Raw genomic sequence first — 18,824 nt, 5'->3', positions numbered from 1 at the left:
ATTATAATAATATACTCTTTTAAACGAAATATAAAGATTTAAACAATTAAATGGTTTTCGAAATTTGAATGGTACACGTGTTTCTTATTCTTCACTTAAGATGGCGCTTCTAGAAGTTGCTACTAAAAAAAATAGAAGGTGAAAGTACACATGACACTTTTAAATAATTCCACAGACTATGCCATAAACACACAATATTATCTGTTTGTTGTGATTAGGGTTGGGTTGAAATATAGGACAGAATTTAAAAAAATGTTATACATATTGCCCTTTTAATTGTTTAACATTTATAGATAAAGGAACTAACTCTTAATCTACCTTTAATCAAGAAACAACAACAATTAAAATAAGATAACGCTTTATCTTATGTATTTATATCTGTTGATAAAACTTATAATATGCATATACATTTTCGATTATTTATTTTAAATTCCTTGCATATATAACCTAGTCTAGATATTAAAACTAACAACTATTTGCTGCAAGCAACATGGTATTAGAAGATTGTCAAGTTGTTTTTAATAATTATAAGGGATATTTTTATTCTGGTGATATCGTAACGGGATCTGTAATTTTTGGATTAAAACACAGTGGCGTGGTAAAAGGTGATAATATTATTTTCAATAAAATTTTAATAAATATCTTAAGTCATACAACTTATTTATTATAGGACTAGTGTTAAATGTTAAAGGAACAAGTAAAGCTAGATGGACACGTCCAATGCCTACAATGCCACATATAAAAGTCTATTCGGAAAAAATTGAAGTACTTCGACTCGATATATCGATTGATACTCAGGGTGAGAATTAATACATATCTTCTATGCAACTTTAGTATAAATGTATTTGTTATAGACTTGATATCGTAATTGCTTTAAAAAAAAATTTTTTTTTTTCAGTAAACACTTTGGTATCAAAAAGTTTAAGTATCCCCTTCCATTTTATTCTTCCACGTAATATTCCATCGAGTTTTCAAGATTCTATAGCTAAAACACATTATCGTGTTATAATAAAAACTACCAAAATATGTAAAATAATGCAAAAACGGGTATTTCCATTTATTGTCGTTGCGCATTTAAACCTTAATCATTGCGAGTATACGTTTTATAATGTGAGTATGTATATTTAGCATAATTTCAAATTCTATAGGCAAATAAAAAAAACAACAATTGTGTTTTTTCAGGAGAAATACCTCTATGAACTTAGCAAGAGTTTTGGTAAATGTAAACAGTATCAGTTAAGAATAAAAACATATAATGGTATTGGATCTAATCAACGAGCTATACCATTTGAAGCATATATAACTAATGAAAAAAGAATAAAAGTCTCGAAAATTGTTATTTCCCTCCTGCAGGTATGGGATTTTGTAATAATAAAGTTAAACGTTTCACTATCATTTAAAAATGTATAATATTACTTTTAGAAATTAGAATACACAGTGACGTCAGGTTATTACAATGCTGAAAAGAAAATACATGAATTTTTTTTAAAGGATTTCAAAAACGACTTGGAAGAAACATGCAAACTTTTAATAGATATACCACCGGTTGTACCGTCTACAATAAATCTGGAACGTACATTGATAAAAATCTCTTATGTTTACAAGGTAGTAAGTAATTTTGAACCGCTTTTTGTTGGTTTTTACTAATAGAATGAATTTCATTTCTTATTTTTCAGATAACAGTTTTTTTTCGATTTCATTTTAGTATGACTATGGAAATTCCTGTGGTTATTGGATCAACACCTGTAATTTTTACAAAATAAGACATTTTAATTAAGGACAAGTTTAACATAATTCTAACTACTAAACAAAATTGAGAACGGTGTGCATCTGACATTTTCAGTGTTCTGATGTTTATATATAACTGTACTTATAAATGATGTATTTCTGTAATAATTAATTTCTTATCGATCTTAGCCACTGGGGCTTTTGGCCCATCCAGTCATACCCTAGGTTTGGCGAGGACCCTTTTGTATGGTAAAGCTGGGATTCGAATTCTCGAACTCGGACAGCGAGTTGTTAGAATAACATTGTTATATTATCGTGTTAAAACTAATGCAGTATGATTTAATAAAAAAAATATAATTTAAATATTCTTTCTTTTCATCTCATTTTTAGTGTTCTTTAAGCACTAAAATATAAAAAAAGTGTGTGTGTGTACTTATGTACACGCGTTAGACGGCTTCTTTGGCGTATGGAAAAATAACTAAAATGCAGTAATGATTAACGATAAATAATAAAATTAATCAAAAAGATTTTATTTAAATAAATAAATTATTAGTACATACTACACCGTCGTATATGACATTTATTTAATAACACCAAAATAATATTTATTCACACTGCTTAATTGTACTGTTACGAAACACGTGTACTAAATATAAAAATTCTAGAACATACAACTTTAAGATAGATATCGATTTTCATGCACCTAACTTTCACCTAGACCTAACTTTACGATGTTGAATTCAGGTGTCGGTGTGCGCGGGCATCGTAAAAATTCACTCGCATAATTTTTTTCTATCGCCCCAAAAGAAGTATAACTTCAATAATATTTTATTTACAAGATTATGGCGTAAGTAAAATAATATAGAGATGGTACAATATGACTTTTTCCGTGTATTCTACCTGCGACAATGGCTGGCATTTGACGATACCAATATTCAAGGCATATCCATAATCGTTATTAAGCTTATGTATGCCTCGCTTAAGCTTTTGGTAACTATTTAGTTCTGTCTAGGGAAACCCTTAGCATAGTATCTTATCTATACTTTCATTTTATTGTAATACTTCAAAAATTTAGACATTGGAAGTCGACAGCTGACACTCGACGCAAAGAAAGCGAAAAATTTTGCAGGTTCGCACTTCGCAGCTTTCCGTCGACGATGTTTTCCAAATTATTTAGGACTTTACATTAAGAAGTTATTTTATTTTTTCTATTTAAATAATTAAAGTAAAATAGTAATTTTATTTTACGTGATTTGGGGTACAGACGAATTTTATATTTCTTTTTATTAACGGTTATGATGGATTAAAAATCGTTACTGCTGTCAGTCGCAGTAATAATAACTTTAGGTTATGCTTATTCCTGTGATTTTCGTTCTTGATAAGTAAGTGGAGCTCTGAAATATATGAATAAATGTAGTTTGTTTTGCGTATCCGCGCCGTACTAAAATAAGTATTTGTAGTTCGAGTATATTATGTAACAATAAACATTGTTATTGCGAATTTTGCAGCCGGTATGCAAATCATTTGATATTACTAACTTATTTCTAGAATAAGTTTAGTAATTTCTAGCAAACAAAATTTATTCGTAACCTCATCACCACTTAAGAGGTTTCTCTCTGGAATGTTGTTGTGCAATAAGGATAAAATGCATCATACATTCATTTACTAGTCAATTACATTTGCTATTGAAACAACATTCTGTAATTAAAAGGTCAGTAGTTTATAGTAAAGCTCATTTCTTCTTGAAGGAGATATAAATATGGAACCAGACATCTTTGCGCTAGTTTTGGATACACTCAATAGAGCTACCAGCCAGAATACAGATATCCTTAAACCAGCTGAGAAGAAGTTGGAGGAATGGGAGATTGAACCTGGCTTCTATTCAGTTCTTCTGGTTTGTATATTATGAAACAAAAGGGTAATATATGAACTGTGCATGTATAGTAGCTTAAGAGTTAACCCAGTATGACTGCAGCTGTGACTACTGTAATTTCAAAATTGAATATATTTTCTAGCACATGGTATTCATACTAAGAGCTAAGGGTTGAATCTGAATGTTACACATTTGTAACATATTCATGGAATATTTTATGTATGAAAATTATACAATTAACATACTATCTGAACTGTCCTCTACATCTGTTGCCTTATATATTTCTTAACAATTTGGGCTCATATGAAAAAAAAAATACCTACATACTATACATATATACCATTCCTACTTATTAAGGATCTCTCATCTAAAGGTTATTCTATATAAACATTTGCTTATGATGATGTCCAGTGTAAAGTTGAGCCTAATAGTATTTTTTAATCTTATCTAAATTCTTATGTGTAGAAATCTCTATCCTGTGTAAATACATGTAGGGAAATGTTAAATTAATATGTATAACATAACAAATAAACAAGGTTTCTCCTGTGAAAGAATGCTAAATGATCTTAATTCCTTTCAGAATGTGCTATCAAACCATTCAGTAGATGTACATGTTCGTTGGTTAGCTGTTATGTGTTTTAAAAATGGCGTAGACAGATATTGGCGTCGCAATGCACCACATGCTATATCAGATGAAGAAAAGATAAAGTTACGACAGGGGCTACTTAACACCAATGTTTTAAATGAGCCTGTAGCCCAAATAGCAACTCAAGAAGCAGTGCTTATTGCCAAAATTGCAAGGTATTTGATACTTTCTTGTGTTTGATTCTTGGCTTTGCATGTAACATTGCAATTTATATAAGTTTAAATATTAGGGGGGCCTATTACTAAAATTATAGGCAAACAAACTAAAGCAATATCCAGGTGAAGTTCTTAATTAAATTCAATTTAAAAAAAGGAAATCTTTCTAAATAAATCATCAAATTTTTTTAAAGTGTTTGCCTATACTGCCCATGTTTAAGATATTATGTAAGCTACTTTGTCACTGACAGATGTTGAGTAATTTACCTATCTGGAAAGCTTATGGCAGTTTTAAGGAAGTTTGTAGATATCATATATTTTTTTATGGCCTGGAAACATGCGCTTTCAAACCAGGTCTTATCTAGAACTAATATAAGATATTGTCTAACGTTGAATGAAACATTTCTAACTTTCTAAGCATCAAAAATTTAAAAAAAAAATGTAACCTATTGTGAAAAGTAGGTTACTCAACACTCTTGAAAGTTAACTGTACCACTTTGTTTTTACAAACAATAAATGATACAGGAAAGAATTGTGCCAATAATTTCTTTCAGCCTTGAAACTTTTTTCTATTAGAACTTTTCTTAATTATTAAAAATTAAACTTTACTTTTCCGACTTAAACATTTCTGAATCTTTCAGTGTATAATAAATATGATAATGTAACATACATATTCTTTAAGGTTTGACTGCCCAGAAAATTGGCCAAATTTAATACCGGATTTGATTGGGGCACTTAAAGCACCACAATCCTTAGTACAACACAGGTCACTGTTGATATTCCATCATGTTGTTAAGGCCCTGGCTTCTAAGCGACTCCTTGTTAGTAAGAAGAAATTTCAGGTATGTGTTTGCTTTGAATTGAGTAGAATTAGAATGTAAACTATTATTAAAATGTACAATTAATATGTAAAGTTCTGTTTGGTATGGTTCTTGCTTGGTCGTGCATTATGAAAAATACATTGAAAAAATAAACCAGAATTACCATTATTTTAACTGTAGGTAATATATATAAATACATCAATTAAACAATAAGAATAATATATATAATGTATTAGATATATAAGTATAAGAAATCAGGCCACGATTGCATCCTTGCTTGCACTCAATGTAAGGGACATATTATATAATAATATATATAATTTTTTTCTATTAATTTTCAATTCAAACTATGTTTACCTATATTATTATACATTTTTGGTTACATCATACATATAATTATTTTTTAATTTCAGGAGCTAACAAGCACAGTCTATGGTTTTATATTAAATCTATGGCATGAGAATACAGAAATATTTCTTCGGCACATACAAGAAGGGGCGGCCACAGAGGTGATAACAGAACATTTAGAGAAGGCATTATTATGTTTGCGAGTGCTAAGAAAACTTACTGTGTTTGGATTTAAAAAAGCACATGACAGCCAAGATGCTATTGCCTTTTTAAATGTTGTTTTCGATAGAGCTAAGACCAGTTTAGAGTGTAGTAAGTATATGCATTGAAAACAATAATTCTATTGTCTCTGTTCTATAACTATCATTCTTGGTATATAAGGGCAATTATGGATAATGTTTTTTTCTTTTTGTATTAGGTAAGGTTTAGGTTTAAAGCGTTACACAAGAAATCAAAAGTTTGAGAACTGGCAGTAAATGTAAAATTAGAATCATTTAATGAATATTTCTTTTTTTGACGTTCACAAGTTTACATTATGTTACCTATATGAATAAATGATTTTTGTTTGTTTGTTTGTTTGAAAGACTGTTCATATTAGACTTTTCTTTTTTTTGAAAAGTCTAAAATATGCTGCTTTAAACGCTTTGCTGTGTGATTAATTTGATGTGATGGTTCAAACAGATGACGATGTAACACATTATTTTTTATTAAGGCTAATTGTGAAATGACTGCTTGGGGAGCGTTCAAGTACATTTACGTAACAAATTTGTTTGGCTAAAGAGTTACGATGCGGGGCGGGGATTGGATTATGCGTTATTGTTAATATTATTTTCGACTTTCCGACACTTAACACAATATAAATGGCAACTTTTAGGTTTAATGAGGGGAAAAATTTATAATTCAATACCTCTTCAAATCATCGGATTTGCTTGAAGGATGATGCTTTGAAGAAGTATTGAAATAACAGTTACCACTACATAGTATAAAAAAAGTCGCTTTCTGTGGCCCTATGTCCCTTTGTATGCTTAAATCTTTGAAACTACGCAACGGATTTTGATGAGGTTTTTTTAATAGATAGAGTGATTCAAGAGGAAGGTTTATATGTATAATAACATCCATTAAATAGTGGAGAAGTATTGTTATTTTTGAGGTTTCTAATGTGATGCACATTAGAAACCTCTACCTCTACCTAATGTAATGCACACATGATACATTGCAAACGCAGGCTGAACCCGACGAGTTTTATCAAAATAATGTACTAAGCATTGTACACATTGAAAAGGTCTACAGAAAATCCGTCTCCGATTATTTATATACACTAGGGGTAGGGCAGACAAGACCGTGTGGATAGTGGGATGCTCTGATTCGGTTTTGTGTAGGTCCCAATCTAGGTCCCCCGAGATTCCTACATACTCAGTATAATCAAATTCAAGGTATTGAATATAAGATCCAATCCTTTATCAGTACACTGTGTGGTAACGGAACGTTTTACAATTGGGTACAGAAAAACGTTACGGTGCGTTACACAAGAAATAAAAAATCGCGTGACGTAATACTTGAACGCTCCCTTGAACGTCAAGTGACTATGTATTTGTTATTTTCAACACATATTCTTTTTACAGGAAAACTTTTGAAGGGAAGAGGTATTTATCTCTTGGAATTGTGCGAAAAGTTTATAATACACCTGACAAAAGTCGCCCTGGGCGTGCTTTCCTTCCACCCGTTCTCCTATGTGCAACTGATACGCCCCTCGTTGGAATTTGCCCTCTACTACTGCTTCACTGAGCAGGGCATGTCTCTCGCGTACGAGAGATTTACAATACAATGCTTGAATATTGTTAAGGGTATACTTCAGTGTTTGGAGTTTAAGCTCCCGAAGGGGGATCAAGCGACGGCTTCAAGTGAGTGTAAGTTTTAGTTGTGTTTTTGTTTTAACTTAAAGTCGAATTGTGTAGGCAGTTATCGCGCCCAATTGAAATGTGATCCATAGGAAATGTTTACTAAACTTGATGAATTCGAATTACATTCACATAGTAATTTTATATTTGGTTAGGTTCTTTATGTTATGAAAAAAAATATATATAATATATATATATTATTTACAAAGGTGCAGGTATGTCGCACCGATGTTACGACACGCATTGGGTGGCTAATTGTTTACTAAAAGTAACTAACTAACTAACTTAAGTTTTACTATGTTTAATCTTTGTGATGATATATTATGATATTTTTGTGGAATATATTTATTTATACTACACGCAGAAGTTAACTTGGCACCTCGCTGTAATGTACTCATAGTGATGTACTAACAGCATAAAAAATTCAAGTAATCTTTAAGGCCCCTCGACACTCGCGATAGTCGTTATCTACTGATTATTTATAATATCAGCATTTACCAATTGGGGGGTTAAATGGAGATTTATTTTTTGGTATCTGTTTGGTAAAATGACAACGCAGTATTTAATTTACTGATCGTGCTTTCGCGTCATGGGCGAGAGCGGTAGGCGGTGGGGTGTGGTGGGAGGGGAAGCACATTCCACGCAAGTGCCAACTTGATTTGTGCGTGTAGTATGTTTATATGTTGGTAGTAAATTGTATTACTTTTTATTCTAACTGTATGAACTTGGCTATTTGTGAATCTCACGAAGTTAGTTTGTTAGAAACGTATACTCTATAAATTATTTGTGGCAATTTCATAGATATTAATTTTATAAGTTAATAAACATTAATACATTTTTCAGTAACACTTCACGCCCACCAAATAAAAACGGAAGTCCTGAATGAGAACACTATATGTCATATGTGTAGACACCTGGTTACCCATTACTTCCTACTCAGTTCTGATGACCTGGCACTTTGGGATGCGGAACCTGAAAGCTTCGCCACCGATGAGGCAGGAGAGTCTTGGAAATACAGTTTGAGGGTGAGTTTAAAATTTGCGCGCTATTGTGTGTATGAGAAGTCATATATACCTTACACATTTATTTACCATATTCTTGCAATAAAAAAATATTATTGTTCAATAAAATAAATCATTGACGCTACAAGCTTTTTAGGTCTTGGCCTCAGATTTCTGAATCTGGTTCATGATCATTTTAAAATCTAATTGGCAAGTAGGTGATCAGCCTCCAGTGCCTGACACACGTCGTCGACTTGTTGGGTCTAAGACATGTCGGTTTCCTCACGATGTTTTCCTTCAACTTTCGAGCAAATGTTATCTGTATTATTATGTAAAATATACAATTATAGGAAAAAATGGTTTTGAAATGCAAAATTAGTAAAGTAGATACCTACATACTACTAATAATAATTTTCAGCCATGTACTGAAGCAGTATTCATGGAACTATTCCATGAGTATCGTTCAATACTCGCCCCAGAACTCGTGAGATTGTTGGCGTCATCACAGGAAACCGCTGTCTCCCCAGAAGACTTACCCAACATATTAAAGAAAGATGCCATATACAATGCTGTTGGCCTTGCGGCTTTCGATTTGTATGACGATGTAAGTAAAATAATAAAGTGCTTATTAATACAATTAAGTATTTTAAAACTTCTCAATAAACAGATGATTAATATTGCATATTTACTGGTACAAAGTTTTGTATGGTTTCGTCATATATTTGATGTAATAAATATCTTTTATTTTTTTATAGCTTAAACATAAGTTCATTCAATTCACAAAAATACACTCAGCAGTGGTTCACTACGATCTATATTCATTACGAATTTTTAAAAGGCCGTTAACGCACTCCCGAGCCTTCTGGGTATCGCTTAAGCCTTATGATTAGGTGAGCCTCTTGCCCGTTTGCCCCCTGTTCTATAATAAAACATCTTATTCGTACCTCAGACGCAATCTCGTCTTGATCGCAGTCAAATATGTCAAACTTCATAGAGAAAAAAAAACGAGTGTGCTTATGACCTTCTTTCGCTCCATCTGTATGTATATATATAGAGGAAGAGAGAAAATAAATGTGCGCGCGGACTGCTGTTTCTTCATTATATCCCCCACTCAACTTCCGTTCGTCTTGCCTGATCACACTGTTCGTAACGCTTACGTCACGCGTTCGCCAGCTTACTCCCCTAGTCAAGCGTGCGTAAAGAAGTTTCACTTCAAAAATTACGTCCTATTCTTGCTACGGGTACAGAAACGTATAGTGTAATAATTGTTTTCTGTGGTTGCTATAGGTTGACTTTGACGAATGGTTCACGAATGTTCTTAGCCGGGAACTGAAAATTCAAGATAATAATTATAGGATAATAAGAAGAAGAGTGTGTCAATTGATCGGTAAGTAAAATTAAATATATTATAATTATTATTCTCGTGTCACGTTTTTGTAATTAAACTCCTCCGAAACGGATTGACGGATTTTGTGTGTATATTGGTTAGGTCTGCAAATCGGTCAACATGTATTTTTCATCCCCCTAAATGTTAAGGGTGATTCAATCCTGAATTTATTATTTTAATTTTTAGACGAATGTTTTGACTTTTTTTTTATTAGCTTACAAAAATATAATTAATTTTCATCCTCTACGATCAATCCATATTTTTATTATAGTCATAAGATAGTCATTTTTATTGAACTAAAAAATATTTCTTAGAAATAATATACGTGGCAAAACAACGTTTGCCTTGTTGATTGTTTTATTGATATACAGATTATATACATACATACCGTGTAAATTCCATGTAGACAAAACGACAAGCTCGCTAAAGCGTAGAAATCACTCGGCTTTTGTTGGTATAGTTTGTCTCCCATGCAATGACCCACTCCACATAGCGTATCATACATTCTTAATAACGACAATTTTTTTTTCAATTATGCACTGTACCTTGTATATTATTTATGTATAGACGGTTTATCTTTTGATATTAGTGTTTCAAATTTCATATAAGCACATTAAAAAAAAGCGTATATATCATTTTGCATTGTGAAAACCTTAAACTTATAGTTACAAATAATATTTTTGATATAATTAACGAACATTTCAGGTCAATGGTGCGGCGTACGCGCATCGCAGTCTTTGCGACCAGCCATGTACGAAGCGCTACTGGAACCCCTCACCCGGTCAGACGAAGACCCGGCGGTTAAGCTAGCTGCCGCGGAGGCCCTGCGGAGTACGATTGATGATTTCAACTTCCAAGTGGAACAGTTCGCGCCATACGCTCCTCATGCACTGGCTGCGCTTTATGATCTCCTGGTACTTTTCTTTTTTAACTTTTTATTTTTATTTAATATTAGCGACCCGCCTCGGCTTCGCACGGGTGCAATGCTGTACTAAATACACTACAGAAAATCTGTGAACGTTGTATATAAAAATGTGGGTTATCCATAAGAGATAGACATATACCATGATGGACCTTTCTGTAGACCTTTTCAATGTGTACAATACTTAGTACATTATTTTGATAAAACTCGTAGGGTTCAGCCTGCGTTTGCAATGTAAGCGGAAAAAATGAAATTATTTACGACATCACATTAGAAACCTCAAAAATAACAGTACTTCTCCACTATTTAATGGATGTTATTATACATATAAACCTTCCTCTTGAATCACTGTATCTATTAAAAAAAACTGCATCAAAATCTGTTGCGTAGTTTCAAAGATTTAAGCATACAAAGGGACATAGGGACAGAGAAAGCGACTTTGTTTTACTATGATTTTATTGAAACTTATCAGCTAGTCATGTAACGGAACCCCCAAGTTGTGCGTTCGAACCCCGGCTGCACCTTCAATTTTTCGTACTGTTTAAAAAATAAAGTAACGCCCAATTTGTTTTAAGACAATACGATGCGTATGCGTATACAAGTAACATATTATTGATTATATTAATTTAAATTTACTACACACGGAAATTAACTAGGCACCTAGCTGTAATGACGTCATAGTGCAATCACTATCAATATGTACTGACTTCATGAAAATTTCAATTAATCTTTAAGACCCATTGACACTCGCGATAGTAGGTATCTATTGTTTATATTTTATAATATCAACGTTTGTCAATAAGGGGTTAATTGTAGGTTTTTTTTGGTAACAGTTACATACAGTTACATATCCATAGGTTAATAAAAACGAAACGTAAACTTAATTACGTTACGTACGGTAGTATTTAATTTACTGATCGTACTGCGTCAAGGGCGAGAGCGGTAGGCGGTGGGGTGTGGTGGGAGGGGAAGCACATTCCACGCATGTGTCACGTTAATTTGTGCGTGTATTAAAATATATTTTCATTGTAATATTTTTCATTCATTCATATTTTAGGTGGAGTCCGAAGAGTGCGACACAAAAATGCACGTCCTACACGTAATATCGTACGTAATGGAGCGTTGCGGGGCGATGGTCAGCCGCGAACGGGGCGTTGTAGCGCTATTTTCGTATTTGCCGCAATTATGGCAACACGCGGCCTCACATCATATGCTTAAAGCGGCTGCTTTGGCTGCTGTTGTGCATCTGGTAAAGGTAAGGTTGATTAACAAGTTATTTTAACATATAGGCGTTGTTCCAGAATGGCTTAACAGAGTTTTTGATTTACGTATTAATCTTAGACAAAATATCGGGACGATAATACAATCCAATACAAATTACAATATGTTCATGGGTTTTGAAACTGTCAAACATTTAATATCAATCCCGAACAAGAACTCTACTCTCAACTCGAAGGATGTTAGACTAATGTATGTATTGGTTGTGAAATATTTGTGTGAGGACGTTTAATTTTAAAGAAATGAGTACTTTTTGTTTGTTTTCTATTAGTTCTATTACTTTCATAAATTAAGTTTAGCTAATCTGTAACACAATAATATATATATATTATCTATAATTTAGTTTATAGAACAGGGGCCGAATAGGCAGCAGGCTCATCTGATGTTGAGTGATACCGCCGCTCATGAACACTTTCAACACCAGAGGGCTTCTGAGTGCGTTGCCGGCCTTTTAAGAAAAAAATGCCCTTTTTTAAAGAGCCCCTAGTCGAATTGGTTTGGAAAACTTCAGTGGCGCGGCAAAAACTGCTAAAAAAAGCTCATATATCGACGACAATGAATCAGTTTCGTCTTCTGTTTGTACGTTCTTATAAATCCTTACTGTTTTCATGGACTCTCATTGGTGTTGACAAGGATTCCCGAACGTCCACAGCAAACGTACTGTACGCAAATATAACGCTGCGCATGCGCACAACAATATCATTTATATTCTTTCTATTTTAAGTTTTTAAAATAGAAAGAATTTAATTTATTTTTCCTTCCTTTTATAAGAGTTCTCATTACTGATTTCATTAAATAATTAAATAATAAATATAGCTTTTATTGACAATCTTGTTAGTTTCATTACTTAATCTTACTCAGTTATTAACGAAATTTATTTTCTGTATAGGCCTCCGCAAATGTTCTCCTCAAAGATGCTTCTTGCTTCCCTCGTCCATGTCGCTCCTGCCTGACTGAATTTAATTGCTTCTTATATCTTTTAGGCAGTAGGAGAGTGCGCAGATAGTATTCGGCCCTGGATCCTATGTGTTGTGAACGAATCCACGCGGCTTAACGAGCCAGCACACGTTTATTTGTTGGAAGATGCACTGGAGTTGTGGCTGGCTGTATTGGAAGCCACGGAAAATCCGGATCCCCAGTTATTGGAGTTAGCGAAGAATCTCTATCCTATAATAGGTACGATGTTTATTTTGCCCGCAACGCATTCGCGATCGGTGGGTCGATAGGTACTTGGGATGAACTATTTTAAATATGTATTAGAAAACTTACTAAACAAACACAAGTGTAACATATATAGAAACATTTCTTTCTTACCTAAATTTGTCGTTAAATGCTGGGATAGATAATACAAAACAGCGACAGAAAAATGTCTAATTGGAAAGAAGCTATTGCGTTTTTATAATATGTATGATTGCCAGATTATGTAGAAAAATACCTTTGTTTTTTATAAAAAGTAACTACCAAACAAATATTGTAACATCATATTTTAGCAATTAAAGTAATATTATCTACAATGTCAATAATCCGGCCTAATTCATCATCATTCAACATTCATGAAAACAAATACAATATATTGGTTTTTCAGCAGTTTTTGTTAAATTTGGGTATTTAACAAAAACTGCTTAGGCTTTCTTAGATTTATAAGCAAGGCGATTACCTAAATTGTCGAAATTACGCGCCGAGAGTAAAGCCAACGCAGGCATTCGTTTAGTGTTATATTATATTACATTATTATACCTTTTGTATTATAAATAGCGAAGACTAAAATTTTTCAAAGCTTCCTCATGACCCAGAAACCGCATCAATTTTTATCACTCACTTCTTCAAAGTAGATAAGTTTGTGCTTACGGGCATATTAAAATCGTTGCTGAAATTGTTTTATGTCACGTATACGACCTATACGTATACATTGCTGTTTACGCGTTCGGCCTATTTTTGTTTTAATTTAACTTGAATTGTTTTCACATCTGTATTTGTGATGTTACCTTATTGATAAATATTTTTAGAAACGTCATCGGAACACCTCCGCATAGTTGTGTACATAATGCAAGCATATGCATTACTATGTCCCGAGGAATTTTTCTCTTGCGAAGGGGGGAAATGCATGGCGTTATTGGACGATATGTTGAGCGATATGCGGACGGAAGGCGTGATCGCAGCGCTCAAAATGGCGGAGATATGCGTCAGTGTGGTTTACCCGGAAAGGAATCCGTATTTGGGCGTGGAAGTTATCTGGCCTATTTTGAAAAGAGTTGTTTAGTGAGTATTTTAAAACCAAATGATAGAAAAACTAAGAAGTTAAACATTGCGGTGTGGTGGGTGTGGTAGAAGAAATCATAACGACTAACCCAAGCGACAATTAACAGTCATTCGATCATAACATTTCCTGACAAACACACACATATATATATATAGTATTTCCGAACTAATTCGACATAGGGTCCTTCAAAAAAACAGCGTACCAATTCATCGAGAGTGTCCATTGGCAGCGGTATCACTTAACATCAGGTGAGCCTCCTGCCTGTTTGCCCCCTGTTCTATAAAAAAAAAATTTTTTTTCTAAACAATTTTATTGTTACAACGTAAAGCAATCAATTTGTAATATTTTCTAGCTATTTAATAAAGAACGACGATCTTCAAATGGTGTTTTCCGTCGAACTGTGCCTTCTGTCCCGCGTGATACTGCTGTCGACAGATCTCTTCTACAAAGCAGTGCAAGAAGCCGCTAAAAGTCTTCCGGAATACGACTCGGATCCTGTTAAAGTGTTGAATAAATTACTCAATATTTGGACTGAAAAAATGAACTGCATCATGCAAGTCGAGAGATGGAAAGTCGTTGGTGAGTATTAGGATAGTAATGATATGTCGTAAGAGTGAAACTTTTTTGAGGTTTGGCCAAGGAATCAATCGCTGTGTACCAATGATTGATATGCGCATATAAAACATGCTTGTACAGGGAAGAAGAACTGAAGATATTTATATCTTAGATCTATAACGGTGTGTGCTTTGATTGGGTTTGTGCGTTCGTTTCGTCACGTGTTCGTATACGTTTCTTGACGATTAATTTTACGTACACTTTGTATACACAAGTTGTATTCTATGTTGTGTTTGTTTGTGCATTTCTGGAACCACTGAATTGTGACCGAAGTAATTCGAATTAGGAGCCTTCGGTATAAGAGCGTACCAATTCTGGAAAGTCCGGCGACGCACTTGCTGGCAGTGTGAGTGTCCATGGGCGGTCGTATCACTTAGCATCAGATCAGTCTCCTGCCCGTTTGCCTCCTGTTCTTAAAGTTATAAATTCTTCTGCGCGGTTTCTCTTTTTAGTCCATTTATTAGTGAAGTATTTGGGTAAAGTATAACTTTAATAATTTATAGGTTTAGGATTAGCGGCCTTATTGACAACACAGAACTCCACAGTATTGCAACTATTTCCTGCAATTCTTCTCAATTTAGCCGAAGTCTTAAATGATGTTATGAAAATGGAAGATGGCGGCACTTATGTCGAGTAAGTCTTACTCTTGCTGTTTAAAGTAACTTATTTCGTTTTTTTTTATTATAAATAAATTAAAAGTACAAACAATTAAGGGCTGTACCAAAGTACAAAATGAAAAAAAAAAACACAAAATGTGTGATGTATTCCTTCTTTGGCTATATTTTCAGTGTATTTGTTTGTAATTATATATAATTTAGCTATAGAATTACGAAATAAATAAATAAAATAAAAACAACATTAAAACAATGTTTTGTATTACACGTCTCTTAAACAGTTGCGAATTAATGTATTTAAATATTTTTAAAAGATTTAGTGCCTTTATGATGGATAAAGAATAATTAATATTGTATAATATCATAATAATGATGTTAATCTTACGAAACTCTTTGTTAAATGTTTACTGTAAAAAAATAAAAATACAATTTTAACGTTGCACGATGCACTTATAAAATCATTTACAACAATTCGTCGCAATCATAATTTATACCTTTAATACATTAATTTATTACAAATAATCAAAAAGATACAATTTCAGTGGTCTTCTCGCACCGCCTGGTTCGAGGCCTGCGTCTCCCCTAGAAGGGCGCGGGGGTGCGGCAAGGTGGGAAGGAGGGGAGGAGGCGGCAGTGAGCAGTGTGCGCACGCCACATGAGACACGGAGGCGCAGGCTAGCAGCCGCCCATCCCGCGCATGCGCTGGACTTACGCGCAGTGATACACCATCAGGTACTACACTAGTTATATGTTGGTAACACTGAAAAAGTTTAGAACTGGCCAGAAAGAAACATAGCAAATGTATTTTTTTTTGAATTTCAGTTTAAGAACTCTTTGGTAACCTATCGTATTATATTTTTTTCATTTGTTTTTGTGAATTGGCGGCAAATATAAAACTCTTGTTACACGTGAAAATGAACCTAAAGCGAGAAAATTTTTGGTTAATGATTTATTATAAATTTCGTTTTGGGCTTACTCAACAACAAAGCTGATCTCGTGCCACTATTTACAATTATTTTAACGAGTTTAAACTCGGGCTTAACAATCTCAATGATGATTCGCGATGATTCTATATGACGCCTGTCCTGTCATAGGTTTTTATTGCGAGCCAATTAACAACTTTTTATAGGATTACATACTACATAGGTTAAATCAGCATCACAATTGAGTCGTTTTAACAGTGCTCATCAGTGTACAATAAAGAAAAATAGAAGACAATGGGGGAGGCCTTTGCCCTTAGGCATTATATATATATATATTTTGTATTTCTGATAAGGCTATAACTAAATAGTGCTCAAGGTAATCTCCTGTTTCATTTACGGCTTGCCTCGCTTGCGATACATACACACATGTATGTATTCTCAGACGCCGTAAAAATACATTACTACTCATATTTATGAAGTCCTAGTAATATATCTGTAGAAGAATATTAAAAATAACTAAACGCTGTTTTAGCAGAAAAAAATATTAACATTTGTTTATTTTGCACAGCTACAAACATTGAAAAACCAAGTTGGTCCTGAAGCATATGACCGTCTTCTGCAATCTACGCACAAGGACATACTGAAACAGCTTCGAGAGTATATACCAATATAAACTACTAATAACTAACTAATAACTTTCTGTTCCTTATAATCTACTAACGGACGACATTTTACGTTTCATTGCCAACATACATTCGTATATATACGTTACAATTGCGTACTAAAAGATGGTCGTCTGTAAAGTACTGCACGGACGATAGTTTAACGTGACAACGTCATACAACATTGATAAAATAATTGTAAGTCGAGTGGGAGAAATAGATGCGACGTAAGCGTACAACGAGCTTAACGGGACAATGAGCGTAACGGGACAGTGGGCGTTACGGGACGATTTATTAGACGTTGTCACGTTAAAATGATCCGTAAATAGAATACAAGAAAACACAGTGCTAAAGCAAATTTTTGATAACTTCAGAATTATTTTTGGCCGAGTTATTTTGACTTAAATATATTTTACATATTGTATATCCCCACCATTGGTCACGGCATCAGTTGTTAATTTTTTTTTACTTGTATTGAATTAAGACATTTTCCTTTGGGTAATGTAACTCAGATTTTCTAGTTGTTAAAAAATTGTCAGCTTGAGCCCGTTTTTGCGACATATAGAATTATACATTTTTGACTATTGACAATATTTTTTATTTCTAGCTTTAAAGCTAGTTGAAAACCCTTTTTTAAGTAGAAAAACAGCGATATAATATCACCTTAATAGCCAATTTAATTTCAATACATTTTCCTTAATATAGTTGGCAAGTTAAGTTACTAGGCTTGAAGTGCACACACTAATTGTGATATACTATTTCCTATGACATAGCTTTAAGATATATTTGTACATGTCAATATCTATAAAATTAAAGATATATATTTATATATATACATAGTATATATTTTGCACGTTTTTTTTGTGTAGGAGGCACATATGTGTTTGTTAGTATAATATATATTTTAGTACGATGATTGTCAATATATAAATAAGCATATAATTCTTATGATGACATGACTTATGTCTTTCAAAAGCCAACGTCATGTTTGACAGATTGACAATTGAATTCGGTTTGACAGTTGGAACTGTCAGAAAAAAATCAACAAATAAAGATGTCTACAATGCTTCCAATTTCGCGTCACATACGGCATAGTCTTGCTCTAATAGAACCTTGGTGGTTGTATACTATTTTGCCATTATAGATGTAATAAATATGTTATTAAATTTTATATTAACAAATTGTACATTTTGTTTATATTAATATCGCTAAGGATTAAATTGAACTTGGTGAATATAGTAGAAGTACGTTTATTTGATATAAGTGATGAAATAACATTCTGCAACGATTGTATTATTTCTGCTAATAAATCTATTTTAAGGAATGTTACTGTTTTATTTGAATACGAAAAAATCTACCAAAACGTAAGGAATTGTACCAACGAGAGTAGATTTTGATCCGTTAGCGTGGGGTCTCTGCATCTTCTACATCATTTACCATGGAAAAGGTTTAGAGGAGTAGAAGGCCTAAAACCTGCAGCTGAATTTCATCATCGAACATCGAGGCAGATTACAAAATACGTCTGTCATTCCAGAAATGAGATTTTTTTAAGGCAGTTCTTGCCGCTCACCACTACCAAGGAACCTAGTGTACTGGTGCGCATAAAATCTGAAGTATTTTTGAAACAATTAGTTGGGAGTCCAAGAAAAGAGCGTACCAATTAGGAGTCGAAAAAAACGCACTTGCCAGCTTT

At 33.3% G+C, this 18,824-nt stretch overlaps 2 protein-coding genes across 8 annotated transcripts; both read left to right on the top strand.

Annotated features, from left to right (window-relative positions):
• Positions 1-428: 428 nt before the first annotated feature.
• Positions 429-2,091, top strand: LOC111003520. 6 transcript variants are annotated; one of them, XM_045628406.1, is made up of 6 exons: positions 429-605; positions 671-799; positions 899-1,110; positions 1,183-1,353; positions 1,492-1,608; positions 1,677-2,091. In XM_045628406.1, exons 1-6 carry the CDS (start codon positions 491-493, stop codon positions 1,761-1,763), a joined length of 831 nt encoding a protein of 276 aa, XP_045484362.1. In that variant the 5' UTR covers positions 429-490; the 3' UTR covers positions 1,764-2,091. The 6 variants fall into 6 exon arrangements, with proteins under 6 accessions (XP_045484362.1, XP_022129759.1, XP_022129757.1 ...); XM_022274065.2 differs by having other exon boundaries at positions 430-605; positions 1,423-1,605; positions 1,706-2,091; XM_022274063.2 differs by having other exon boundaries at positions 430-605; positions 1,423-1,605.
• A 754-nt stretch (positions 2,092-2,845) lies between these two features.
• On the top strand, positions 2,846-18,455 carry LOC111003519 (importin-11). Of its 2 annotated transcripts, none has more exons than XM_022274061.2 (17): positions 2,846-3,110; positions 3,477-3,622; positions 4,182-4,402; positions 5,085-5,244; positions 5,637-5,883; positions 7,194-7,472; positions 8,313-8,494; positions 8,889-9,074; positions 9,758-9,857; positions 10,563-10,771; positions 11,837-12,034; positions 13,041-13,233; positions 14,064-14,316; positions 14,670-14,896; positions 15,436-15,565; positions 16,089-16,278; positions 17,038-18,455. In XM_022274061.2, exons 2-17 carry the CDS (start codon positions 3,488-3,490, stop codon positions 17,140-17,142), a joined length of 3,015 nt encoding a protein of 1,004 aa, XP_022129753.2. In that variant the 5' UTR covers positions 2,846-3,110; positions 3,477-3,487; the 3' UTR covers positions 17,143-18,455. The 2 variants fall into 2 exon arrangements, with proteins under 2 accessions (XP_022129753.2, XP_022129752.2); XM_022274060.2 differs by having other exon boundaries at positions 7,194-7,478.
• The last annotated feature ends 369 nt before the right edge of the window (positions 18,456-18,824 follow it).

This window comes from Pieris rapae, chromosome 5 (assembly GCF_905147795.1).
Source record: "Pieris rapae chromosome 5, ilPieRapa1.1, whole genome shotgun sequence".
Lineage (NCBI taxonomy): Eukaryota > Metazoa > Arthropoda > Insecta > Lepidoptera > Pieridae > Pieris > Pieris rapae.
This window is presented reverse-complemented; position numbering and strand designations above follow the sequence as displayed.

Excerpts from the sequence above, each read along its gene's own strand:
- LOC111003520 (XM_022274062.2), top strand. The coding sequence starts at position 491 with ATGGTATTAGAAGATTGTCAAGTTGTTTTTAATAATTATAAGGGATAT. Across the intron at positions 1,354-1,422 it reads TTGTTATTTCCCTCCTGCAG|AAATTAGAATACACAGTGAC; the intron begins GTATGGGATTTT and ends TATTACTTTTAG. Across the intron at positions 1,609-1,676 it reads TCTCTTATGTTTACAAGGTA|ATAACAGTTTTTTTTCGATT; the intron begins GTAAGTAATTTT and ends CTTATTTTTCAG.
- LOC111003519 (XM_022274060.2), top strand. The coding sequence starts at position 3,488 with ATGGAACCAGACATCTTTGCGCTAGTTTTGGATACACTCAATAGAGCT. Across the intron at positions 4,403-5,084 it reads CTTATTGCCAAAATTGCAAG|GTTTGACTGCCCAGAAAATT; the intron begins GTATTTGATACT and ends ATATTCTTTAAG. Across the intron at positions 14,897-15,435 it reads CGAGAGATGGAAAGTCGTTG|GTTTAGGATTAGCGGCCTTA; the intron begins GTGAGTATTAGG and ends AATAATTTATAG.